Source organism: Triplophysa rosa, linkage group LG2 (assembly GCF_024868665.1).
Source record: "Triplophysa rosa linkage group LG2, Trosa_1v2, whole genome shotgun sequence".
Lineage (NCBI taxonomy): Eukaryota > Metazoa > Chordata > Actinopteri > Cypriniformes > Nemacheilidae > Triplophysa > Triplophysa rosa.
Genome location: NC_079891.1, coordinates 30,673,838 through 30,687,639, shown reverse-complemented (window position 1 = coordinate 30,687,639; position 13,802 = coordinate 30,673,838). Strand labels below are relative to the sequence as shown.

General features: G+C 36.3%; 1 protein-coding gene across 1 annotated transcript in view; it reads right to left on the bottom strand.

The window, feature by feature from the left end:
- The window catches only part of galnt9 (polypeptide N-acetylgalactosaminyltransferase 9), a 75,366-nt gene that overhangs the window by 10,659 nt on the left and 50,905 nt on the right, over nucleotides 1-13,802 (bottom strand). The window contains exons 6-7 of the mRNA XM_057324345.1: nucleotides 13,600-13,717; nucleotides 720-905 (exon numbers count right to left, since the gene is read on the bottom strand). Coding sequence (XP_057180328.1) covers nucleotides 720-905; nucleotides 13,600-13,717 — 304 coding nt within the window. The remainder of the gene's footprint in view (nucleotides 1-719; nucleotides 906-13,599; nucleotides 13,718-13,802) is intronic.

Genomic DNA, 13,802 nt, shown 5'->3' with positions numbered 1-13,802 from the left:
TCTGTCTGAAACAAGCGTTCCTGCAGCTCAGTTTGTACAACATGAAGAAATACCAAAATCATGGATTCGATTCCCAAGGAACACACAAAGTGTGAACATGTATGGCAGGAATTAGAGATGCACCGATATATCGGCTAATAATCGGTATCGGTCAATAAAAGCAATTTTTCACACTATCGGCTATCGGACGATGGTTTTAAAACAGATGATCAGGGCTGGTGATATCCTGTCAGATATATCACCAGTTTGATGTTCAATATATAATAGTCATTATATGAATTAATAACATTCAGAAAGTTAAGAGTTATTCATTTAATCTTCAATCGATATCGGCAGATATCACTCGGAATAATCGGCTATCAGTATCGGTGGAGAAATGTATTATCGGTACATCTAAATGCATTGTAAATTGCTTTGGAGAAAAGTGTCAGTCAAATGCCTGAATATAAAATCAAAAGCAGAAGTTTATTTGCTCTCCATTTAATTTCAATGCCATGGAAACACAGAATTGTAAAATGACTGCGGTAATTGTGTGCAGATTAAAACCGACTCTGACAAGTTGCCAAACTTCATTTACAATCTCGCGCTGTGCATTGTGCCTCGTGTAAAAGACGACAGTAAATTAATCAAGACAAAATTAATCACCGCAATCGTTTTCCATTAACCATTGGCTCGACAAATGAGGTTGGGTGAAAGTGAGTGCTGGAAGTGTAACTCACGTTCATTGGAATATTCCAGGCCATGTAAACATGGGACTTAAACTCATCCATCCAGACTTCGGCCGCTCTCAATGCGTTTCGCTTGGCGTAGTAGTCAATGTCATTGTTGTAGGGTTTCTTCGTGCGTTCGATGTGTGCCACTCTAGCACATGGAAGGACCTCCATGCTGCCGCCACATTGCCAGACCTGTTAAGAACGAGAAAATACTTATTAAAAGTAAGCATTTACAGTATGAGCAAATGAGCTTTTGCTATTTGCTTTGTTTGGTGGTCCCGACTAAGTTTTCTATGACTTCTAACCTTATTCTGAGTAAATGATGTCTTTCATTTTTGATGAGAACTTTCAGGGTGAACTATCCCTTTACATTTTCATGCCGCCATCATTAGCTTCCAGGGTAACACAGTAAGAATAACAACTGCTTAGCATTGGATTTTCCAACTGTATTTCTGCTTATTTCTTGCATAATGTTGACTACCGCAATTGTGATAATAAGCATAAAACCACAGGGAAGTAATATGAATTTTACAGACCGTGAAACAAACAAAGCCAAACACTGCCATCTAAATTCCAACCTACAGATCGCTCTCCAAATGAACTGCTTTTTATTTGGGGCAGTTACTTCTCCGTTGAGGTTTGCCCCCTTCATAATACAAAGTGTGTGCGCTCGCTTGATACAGCAATTAAATGTTAAGGGCCATTAGTTTGTGCTGAGATGAGAGAAACAGGGAGTGATAAATGAACGGGTGGAAGAACGAGCGTAAATATGGTTTTCCCTCGAGACCCACCAGTCACGCTGTTATGCTGACACAGGCTACGTGTGTCTGCCTACACATCGCAGAAATATAGAAAAACAAGCGCAAAACGAGTGCCATTATAAAACAGAAACAGTTCTGCAGTGATGACAAGGGGACGGGAAAGTTAAAAAAAGTCTGCGTTGTACGTTTTACCTTACGTTTGCATCTTACGTGTCAATTTCGGTGGCTCTTAATGACTCTTAGAATTAAAGAGACACTTCACCCAAAAATAAAAATTCTGTCATCATTTACTTACTTTCATATTATTCCAAACCTGTATGACTTTCTCTCTCTCCAGAACACAAAAGATGTTTTGAAGAACGTTGGTAACTAAACAAGACTGCCTCCATTGACTTCCACTGTATGGATACAAAAACACCGAGACATTTCTCAAAATATCTTCATCTGTGTTCCACAAAAGAAAGAGTCACAGGTTTTAAACAACATGAGGGGGAATACATAATGACATAGTTTGTATTTTTTGCCACTATCCATAGGTTCAATGATAAATTGAAGCAATGGAATAATGTAATGTAATCTCATAATGGTTATTATACATTTACATGTTGATGTGATGTTATGATAAAAAAATCTACCTTTAAATCATTTGATTCTACTGAATGGTGTATTCTTAGTGGCTTTACCGGATGCTTCCATAGTAGGGAACACTCTTTATGCGCCGTCTCTTTACGAGCTAGCGGTCTTCTATCTTCCACTAAGCGTGACATTAATGGAACCAGCTCTGCATTCACTGACTTTCATTAACTGTGAAAATACTTTAAACTTCAGCACCGCTGATCCATAGTGCAACCTAGGTGTACAAAATCAATCTTGGAGTTCTGTTATGGTCTCACTGCCAGTCGACTCGGAGTCGTAGTTCTACCCTTTTCATGCTCCCTCTCTGCCTGCATTGAATATTTTACTTTGTGCTTTGTTCAAGCTCAATAACAGCCTCATTTCGGTCATCGAAAAGACATAAGAAAACAAATGAACTTGTTTAGCATCACTGTTTAGATTAGAGATGAGAGACTTTGCAACGTCTGAAGAGGAAGTTTCTATTAAACATCATAAGGCAGAAAATGGGTGATTGTGGATTCTTATGTGGATTCAGTGTGAAAGCAAACGTAGCACACACTCACTTCATTTAAAGGTCCAGTGTGTAATGTTTAGGAGGATCTACAGACAGAAATACAATATAATATACATAACTACATCTTCAGAGGTGTATAAAGACGTTACATGATGCGGCGTTATGCTTTAGTTATCTTAGAATTAACTATTTTTATCTGCATATACCACGGGTCCCTTTACATGGAATTCGTCATGTTTTTTCTACAGAAGCCCTAAACGGACAAACTGCTCTACAGAGCGCGTTTCCTAAATACGTTATCTCCTTCAGCAAAGAAGTGAAAACAGCCTGACATCTTTGTCCTGTGAGAGCCTCCATAGTGCTTCGAAAGGGATGGGTGGAGAGATCCGTTGGTTGCAATGCGCAACCTCACCGCTAGATGCCGCTAAAGATGCAACCCATAACCCGAGCACTTTATATTGCCATCTCTGTTTGAAACATAAAATTGCAGGTTATCTTTACATGGGTTGAAGTCAAACTGACATGAAATCGTAACCCACAGCTCAACTTATAATAAACGTTTATTAGAGAATCTGGTAATGTCAGGAGACCTTTTTGAAGACATGCATGGAAAGTTATGCATTGCAGCTTCAATAAAACACCCCAAAGCTATATTATAAACTCAACAAAAAAATTAAAAAATAATTAGAGATTTGAGGATTTCAGCCCTTGTCTGTTAAGCTCTTTCTCTTACGGAAAACAGTCCAAAATATTGATAACTCATCTTGCACACATTTTTCTTTTCCAATAAAACACTCTCCGGAAGTCCCTCCCTCCAAATTATATGGTTGCAAAGAAAATATCTTGACTACACTCATTTTAAAAGTGACATTTTGCAGGACACTAATGAAAACTAAAGGCTTCAGACTATTATAATTAATGTAAAATGTCAAATAATATTCAAGTTTGCATGTGTAAGTGTAATCCTGAAACCCAGCATTATTGCATTGCATCACAACTGCTCTTTAAAACAAACATCCCGCACAAACACCACCGACTGTGGATTTCACAGAATAAATCTGCATGCATTTGGACAAGATATATTCAATGAGATCCTGAACGTCCTCTGTAAAACCTGTCCTTCTCTCCCTTTAGATTTGACCCTCTCTGTACGAGTGGGAGTGATATTGTACGATTCCAAGCACAGTAGGCTAAAATCATGCAGGTCACGTCCTCGCGTCTTCCTGCAGGTCTCTGTCTTCAGAACATTAGCAAAACAAATCAGACAATGTCTCTGCCTGGACACAGGAGCCATGTTGATGAAATGATGAGTGTTGAAGAGAGACAGACACAGATTTACCTCATGCTGAGAGGGGGGGGACTGTCATTACTGACTTCCACTTTTCTCCAGCTGTAATTAAGCAGACTGAAGACATCAAGGTCAAAAAACACAAGGAGGAAGATGGTGGCACAACGTTCGGGGTTGTGAAAACTGTTCACAACATAAACGCATATGAATTCTATCACTGAACATATTTCTGAATATTCGACAGATTGCCTTGATTTTAATATTCCAAACACAAATATTTATTTGTATGCGGATGACAGTGTTGTTGACAGTATATTGTAGTGCAATAATAATGCTATTCAGTCAAGATTTTATTTTGTAAAACTTGTATTGAATGCAAATAAAACAAGAAATAGTTAATGTGGTATTGCATTTTTTTTTGTTAACTTTACTCAGTATTACAAAAATTACATTTAATTGGGGTTTTACTTCAGTAAAGTACTAACACGTTCACTAACATGTTTTTCATTCAAGCAAGAATAAAATTTCTTCAGATACTGTGTGCTTTAAGAATTATTAACAAACAAATCTATTATTCTCAAACAATCTAAATATTAATCCTCAAACAAATTGTGTCTGCTTGGCGTTCACAGTCAAAGGTAATACACCAGCATCTCTTTAACAGTGCTATTTTTTGCCTCTCTATCAGAAATGAAACAAAAGTATTTTATTTGTTGTCAAATTATTTTACCCTTGTACCTTGTTCCTTGTTCCTAAAGAAAATGTTTAGCTGTATAATTTGGTATCTGTAACATTTTAAAATAATTTTTCGAGTCACTGAATTGTAAGTGTTTATAATATTGCATTTTTTAGTTTTTATATATCTCTTTAGGCTGCCTATCTTGGCCAGGACACTGGGGTGGGCGATCTGACGATCTTAAATCGAGATCGATCTTGAAGGCGTCCTTGATCCACGTTTCAACGGAATCACGAGGATCATGATGATGATCTCTAGAGAGATAAAGCTTTGCAAGTGCATTAGACAGAGCGGCTTGTTTGTGTGAAGTGTGTTTGTCCTTGTGCTTGTTTGTGTGACGTTAATCAATGGTTTCGATTAGTTTTAGACTATTTTGCGATTGAAACTCGTTTCCCGGCTGAATTGAGAGCCCTTTGATATCCATGAGGCGGACGCCGAGTCCTGCTATTTAAATCTGTCATCTGCCGGTTCAGTGAATGTGTTGCACAGTTTAACGTGCTACACGCCTGACGCTCATGGATTTGTATGTGTCTCACTGTATGAGGACATAAACACATTAACATCATGTCCAGAGTTGCCCTGAGAGTTTATTTCAGGTGCATTTAACTGTTTTCACTGTTTGTGAAAAACTATCGTCACTGAACTACACACACTTAAACTCAAGCGTCTACTGTGGGAGCGTCTTCACGACGACCTGTCAAAATAAAACACAGGTTAACCTAAACGCTCGAATGAAAAAATACTGTAGTGTTCTATAGTATTTGAAATAGAAAATTGTGGTATTCTTGTTGTAGATTGATAAACTGTCGTATACTTATATTTTTACTATAGTGAGGTACAAAAACACTATATTATCTAGGAATTTTACTGTAGTTTGCTAAAGGCCTAGTAAATACTATCGTAAACTACAGTATTTTTATGTGGACAAAAATGGACAACACAGAACAATAAAAAAATGGGTAAACTAAAAATTGTATTGCGCCCAAATTGATCCTTTTGTATATAACACTAATGTCCTTTGTCGTTAACCAGTCTATTTATGTGATGACCTGCATTTGTGTTTTATAAAGATCATAACAGACATTTTATACTTGTGTTACCTGTACAACTGTTTGACCTGTGCTACAAAACTTTAAACCACTGTAGCACTAGAGCAAAAATGTGCAAAAAAGTTAATATTTTCAATTCAGATCGTGCATCGAGATTCTTTGTTACGAAGATCGTGATATGCTTTTTTGGGAAGATCGCCCAGCCCTAGGACACTGATGTAAAGGAGATTTTTAGTCAGAGAGGCTTTTTTCATGGTTAAAAAAATAAAGGAAATGTATAAATAAACAAGTGTTTAAAATAGTTTGAGAATAAATCTTTAATTGCACCTTATCAACAATCTTGAATTGTTTTCATGTTAACTTTGAAAGTAGAAAACACAACTATCTAAATCAATCATCATCAATTTTGAGTGATGTCTTTTCGATTACTTTTAAAAAGTTACATCATCTCGTACAAGGCCTGAAAGAAAAAAATCTCTTGCTTTTTGGTTTCTAAGCTCTCTCTCTCTCTCTCTCATTCATTCTATGACAGGGAACAGACAAAGCTCTGCCATTCATTATTTTAATCATGTTAATTATATCAGACGGTTTTATGTGAAGTGCGGCTAAGATCAAGCACTGGCTAATTTAATTGAACCCTCTTGCCAGCTTCTGCTCTGCGAGTCATATTTCAATGATCAGCCTTTATTGATGATCATTACAATGATAAAAATAGCAATAAAAGGACGAGACTTAGTGCTGTCACACTTATGAATAGATAAAAGTGCTACGGTAACTCAAAGTGAAATGTGGAAAAATCTACCAGAAACGATTTCCCTTTCCAAAAAAATGGAAATTCAAGCTGTTATTTTTCAGCTCCATGCACAAATACTGTGGCAGTACCATGGTAGAGTGCCAAAGGGCAGATTGTAATACCATGGTACCTAAAATATATCACAGTTCTGAACAATTCCCTTTCGAACACTATTAAATTTATTAAAATGGAAATCAATGGTATTAACAATGTGCATGCAAAAAGAACATGGTAATACCATGGTACGTTTTGTGAAAACTGCTGTATATGCTTTAATGAAACTCAGCTGAACTTCTCATGTTGGGCAGGTTTTTTCAAACTGGGATCCGAGAACCCCCATGCAGGGGCCACGAGAAAGTGATGATAGTCCGCAGAAAATTCTAGAGAATTACTGTAAATATATATATATATTAAAATAAACAGGTATGAAATTGAATAAAGACATTATATTAAAATAAAAACTTTAACAAAATTGTTAGTGATTAATGTATTAAATAGATTAAATTCACTTAAGGTAAATCAATAAAAAGCATTGTTATAAATAAGATAAAATAATAATTAAATTAAATGAACAATATAAATAACAATAAAAACAAAAAATATAATAAATAAAATATATAATAATGTTACTCAATAGAAACAATATTTCGACTTAATTGTTTATTTTAAGTGTATAAATTGTTTGTTTATGAAGGACAAATGCTTTTTACATTTTTTTAAAACATAAGGGGTCCCACACATTAGGATGCTCATACTTGGGGGTCCGTGGCATATAACATATTGAAAACCCCTGCTATAGGGCAACACATCAACCACTGGAACAAATAAAACCAAAAAGTTTATACTAGGACAGGAAGGATCAATTTGGATAGATGTGCCTGGCTTTGCTACTGAAGTATGACAGAAACGCCTCAAGCGTAAAAGCTTCTGTCCACTGTGAGAAACTAAGAGAAGATAATCAACTTTCCATTGTGCCCTTTGGGGACATTGTAAAAAAATCTGTTTAAGATTTCCAATTACATATTAATTTTTCCTCCCAGCTCCCACAATCACAATCAGAGATGCGCGGGCAGAGTCTCATCCTGCGAGCGTTACTAAATGAATTATTATTCCCCCCGTCAGCCGTCACTAACTGTGTTTGCTGAGGATCTTTAAACTGTTTGCATTGAGTTGCACTGTAATAGCTTTTGCAGAGACATGAAGAGGATATAAAAGCAATAACGAAATGCAACTGGACAATGCTGTATGCTAAAGGCACATACATACACAGGTATAAAATTAAATATGTTTCGTCAGAGGATCACTATATATGTGTATATTTGCTCTAATTTGCTTTGTTTGAAGAAAAATTCTATATCAAATTCTAGGCCAGTCACGCACGGTGAGGTGCTGTGGGGGTCTTGAAGCACACCAGGAAAAATAATAACCTCACGTAGAGCATGTAATGATATATAATACAGTTTGAAGGTTAATGTAAAGTTTGGGCTCAGGTACGTTAGATCTCATAAATCAAAGCTTGACTTTAAACTGTCAAATTACTGCAGGTACACAAAACGCTTTACACAAGAGTTTATACAGTATACAAACAATTTTAGTGACAAAATCTGTTTCTGTCTATCTTTCTGTCTGTCTGTCTGTCTGTCTGTCTGTCAATCTATGATCTATCTGTCTGTCTGTCTGTCAATCTATGACCAATCTATGATTGCTTTTTCCTGAATTTAGGGTTGATAAGCTGCAGTTTCCACCCCACCAGTACCTATTGCTAGAGTACTGTGATTAGACCAGCCTAGCCAAGAGAAAACCACCATAACAAGAACAACATCCATCCATTCCTTCCACTTTAACATCGTCAAAACTCTACAACTGAAGCACAAAATTACTCGCTCTCCGAGTACAGTGACGGCTAGAAAGCTATCTTATGAGGTACAGCAGCGTAAGAGGACTTACCAACATCCCTCACACACTCATCCCTGCAGAACCAGTCTCCTGAAACATCACGTTCTGTGCTATGTATCGAAAACCTCATATTTGCTATAACGGAGCCAATCTCTGGGGCCCCTGGTGCGCCTGTGTCTCATTTCTTTTCTCTTCACTAAACACAAAACAGTGGAGATAAAATGAGTTCGTTCCAGATTCATTGGGTGAGCTAATCCTAATGGAAATGATAAAGCTCAATTTTGGCTTAGAAGGAAAGAATCTCATAGTACAGCAAAAGAAACATCAGAAGAAACATATCATGCTTGGGTCTTTATGAGCTCATTCTGTGCAGTACTATTCATTTTGTCCGCTGTCAAAGAGATCAGTAATACACATCACATGATAACAATGAACATAATGAACGTTTTAAATGACAACTGATTAACCAGAAAATAAAACATAGTATATTTAAGATGATTAACGTTTTGTCCTTAAAGTCCCTGTGAACAGGAAGTTGCGTATTCTGACACATTTCCGAGTGAAAAGGAATTTCAAAGGAGAAAATGAGTGTGCGTGGCTTGGGTTTTTCACTGCGAATTGATTGGATGTGTAAAAACAGCTGTTGCATTGATTTTGAAATGAAACTGGCAGCAGACTGAAAGTGGAAGGGGAGGAGTTAACGGATGCTCTGGCCAAGCCATCTAATTTACGTCATTTGAGATGGATGGTCATTTCAGGGCGGAAGTGCATTTTCAGATTTTAACTGAAGATTATGAGGGTACATGAATTTGAAAGAAAATGACCCACATTGATAAGCTATTTACTATAAACGCTGCAATATTTCATGAAAAAATAAGAATTGTCATTTTTAATTTCACTAGTACAGCTTAAGACACGACTGTACTATATATAGACAAGAATCTGCCTTAACTGATTTTCTAAACAAACTTATAAATATTCCTTTGGTCTCCAAATTAAAGCAAAAAGCTGCACTGATTAATATGCACATTTACCAGATAGTTGCGCATTTGAATTTTATCCGTCTACATAAAGCTTGCACAAGGAAAGACAGATCTTCCATGAACAAATAGTTTCGTGAACCAAAGTGCATATTAACAAGACAACGTCTGCGCTTTTGAGTCCATCAAACTGCATGCTATTGACCAAAGGGCAAACCAATTGCAAATGTACAATACAAAGCAAAGATGCTCTTAAAAAAATTAAAGCTTTACAATTCTCCAACATGATTCAAAGGTCACCTTCTTCCTCTTTCTTCGCTGGTTTGTTTAGTATTTGCCTTTCATATACAGTACTGTATGTGAGTTTGAGTGTGGGTGGGTGTAAAATAAAGTAACCATGGATCGAAAAGACCTGCTTGCTTTAAAAAAATAAGAAAATGCTCCTATTCTTTGAAGCTTTGAAGCAAGGACAGAAAGTCACCAGGTACTGCAGACATACTGGCCAGCCTAGGCTGTTAACATCTTTTTCTAAATGAAAAATGTTAATTGCTCTCTCTTTTTTGAGTCGCTTTAAGTGTTTGCTATATAAATAAATGTAAAGGTACTGTAACTTATTATTATATCTTTTGAATCAATAGTGTAATTTCTGATTGTATCTGAGCTATACAGACTCTCTTTCAATGTTTTCACTGTCATTAGTTTAATTAGAACTGACTACAGCAAAAGAAACCATGGGAGCCACTGAGAGATTTAAATAAGTCTGGACAACCTCTGTCTTCCCACGGATAATTGTTACAATCTTTTCTCAAGAACTAAAATACGGTACTGTATCTCAGAAGGTACATCTGCAGAAATATACAGTATATACTATGAAAATGAAAATGTGTGCATACACAAGTATATTTCCAGTTAACTATTAATATACCGTCTGACAGTGTTGGGTAAGTTACTCTGAAAAAGTAATTAATTACTAGTTACTAATTACACATTCGATAATGTAATTAGATTACTGTACAAGTTACTCTCTTCAAAAAGTATTTAATTACTTATTACTAATTACTTTCTATATCCTACATCAACCTAGATTAGTTAATTGATTCAAGGATAGACATGAAAGGGCTCTTTTAATTCATTCAAATAAATAATATAAAACTACATAAAGTATTATTATTAATTACAAATGTGAGAATTATACATTAAAGCATGGATTTTAAAGTTAGACTTTGAATTTTCATGTAAATTCCTCTTCTACACACACACACACATATTACACAAAGTATTTAGTTTAATTACATCAGAAGTAACTGTAATTAAATTACAGAAAAATAAGAGTAATCCCTTACTTCACTTTTTCAAGGGAAAAGTAGTTAAATTACAGTAACTAATTACTTAGTAACTAGTTACACCCAACACTGCAGTCTGATAAGAGGGTGTGAGGCGGGTCAGAGACTGCATATTTTAGTACGGCTTTTATACAACATTACATTTTCACACAGAAAGTGAGAGCAGCGCAGAACCGTTTGCCAAGTTCATCAGATCAAATCCCAGAGAACATATTGCACATACACTAATAAAATGTATGACTTAAACACGTTGTAAGTTACTGCCTTCCAAGTGCATAAATGAAAAGCTTATAACATCCAAATGTTCCTATACTATAAATGTGATAACCAAAGTTTATGGATGATTTACACATGGGTTGACTTTAGTTTATTCAACAGCACAAACCTATTTAGAAAAATCAGCAGTCGAAAAAGAAAGTAAATAAAATAGCTAATAATCCTCATGGGAATAAAAAGACCACTAGCAAGAAAGCACCAATATTAGACTTATTTCTGAAATGACCCTCCTCAGACTTATGAAGCCCTTCTTGAATTGACGAGCGGGGAAAATGTCACTCCCGAACAAATTTTCACCGATCCACCCTAAAATGCAATTTCTTTGGGCTGTAAGTGTCAGTTAAGACCTTTTTGAAGCGCATTACCGCTGTTTTAATTTCCCTCGTGGGTATTTTGTACAACTGTACTCTCATCATCCTGCTTGAATTTCCGCCTAATGTTTTTCAGTCTGCATGTCACCTATTTTATTGGAGCCCATTGGATCTGTATCAAACCAATGTCCTTCCATCAGATAAAGTTCAACAGCTACATGTCCAGCAGCACTTGTCTGAGGGACTTAAAGAGACAGACAGGCAAACGTATTCAATCTCAGCCACCAAATATCGTGCCAGGTTTGACTCTGCACCTCCGACTCTCTTTTCGAGGTACATTAAGGCAAGCTGTCTATTCGGTGTGGCATAAGGTTAATTATTAAATATGTAGCTGCCAGTCAAAGCTATCCCTCCTGAATGCACTGCATCAGCTTTGGAGGATTACCGGAGGCTGAGATGGAGCATATGTATTGTGCACATGTTCAGCATCTATAAGCATCTTAAAGGGGAGAATTTGCTGTATTTGCTAAATTGGCAATCCTGTCACTTTTATGCTACAAGAAACCTTTCGCAGGAGGTAATGATGGAATAAATGGAATTGATGTTGAACAGTCTGCTGGTTGTAGTCAAATGGAGGAGTGGCCGCTACAGAAAGCCACACCCTATCAGGATCTTTCACTTACATATGAAACTATTGCCTTATACTAGAAGTGTACATGTACAAGTGACATACTGTAAATGGCGATGGACTACACAAACCAAATTAACCATGGATTTAAACAAGTAAACGTGCAAACTTTTATAAGTGCAACTAACTGTGTTTTATGGCAAACTGATCACCATTTGTATTATCATAGATTTTACAAAAAAGTACCATGGTTAAACTATGATTCTTCTGGTGAGGCTATAGTAAATTTTGGTTACTATGGTTTTGCAACAAAAAACTATGGTTAGTACTATATATACCAGTATTGAAAATAACCGTGATATTAAAATCCACGAATGTGACTGATACCATTCTTTATAATAATTATTTCGGTGTATATCGCGGTAATATTGTTATCGTGAGTTATTTTGGCCACGATAATCATGTAGTAAATATCTGATATGTGACAGCTCAGGCCCAGACAATATTAATAGTTATGGTTATTAATATCACAATTATTATGAATATATAGAGTTTCATCGGACGCAAGCGCCTGGCCCGAAGTTAACTTCTGGTTTGTGTTTGGTTATAATATAACATTTTATTTTATATTTAATTTATATGAACATTAATCTATATGAACATTTTATTGTATATTAATTGTATTGAATTAAATTAAAACTACTCAACAGTTATTGATTCTTTGAGGAGGTGTACCGGAAGTTAAGTTTGGACCACATAATGTTCATGTTTATGTTGTTGCTGCTGAAACGTACAGCCTATAATTAATATTTAAACCATGCTTATAGTTTTCAAAAGGGCTGAAGAGAGACAATTTCGTTGATTTAAGCTTTCAGCAATTGACATTTTTCATCATTATTTCTATTTGATTGATGGCACATGTTACTCTGACAGCTGTGACTGAGACTTTTGGACTAATAGACTATTGAAATTTGTCCAAAGACTTTGAATCGATACTGTTCATTCCCATAGTTTAATTTAACATCAAACTGAAAAGAATTGTCTGTCAACCAACACTGAAACTGGATCTCGAAAATGAATTAAAGGTTTTTTAATCCAAATTATGCAAATCTTCCGAGGATATTCAACAGCCCACGGACGGCACATTTTCTGAATTTAAACAAGTTTAATTCTCCGCCGCTCACAAACCACGTGGGCCATGAAATTTCTCTTAGGGGTACCGCATAGAAATCTACTTTTCTTTGTACCCCACCACCTTTTAAGCATTCAAGCCTGTATAATTTGGTGCAGAGCGCGTTCGATTCCTGTAGGCAAGGCATTTACTTCTCGATGGTGTGTGGGATGTGCATGCTTACCCCCTAAACAGTTTCTAGTATGATGCCTTGGGCATGAACGCATGAAGCGGTGTAATTAAACGTCTGTCAAACGTTGAGGGTTTGAAGATAGCGTTAATTATAACGTCACCCGAGATTATACAGGGAGGGTGGCCACAACGCTGAATTGTTGTTTCTGAGAGGCTATAATATGATAAAACGGCTCCATGCTCGATGAATTCCAATTACACGAATCCACTGGAGTGTAATCGTCTCAGTAGCGCAAAACAAACAAGGCGGACCATTCGATGTTTAAAGATATTCCACGATCAAACTTTATACAAACAGCGATGTCAATGTGATTCTGTAATGATCGTACTTACTCTCATGCCAAGCTCGATGTTCTCTCCTCCATAGACCTCCATGCCTGGGTCAAGCAGTCCGATTTCTCCAAAATACTCACGGTCCACCACAAAGGAGCAACCAATCATGGCAGGGGTCCTGAAATACATATAGAGAAATGAATAGGAGACCAAAAAAAAAAACTGTTATTTTATTTCATCATTAACTTTCATATGCACCAATA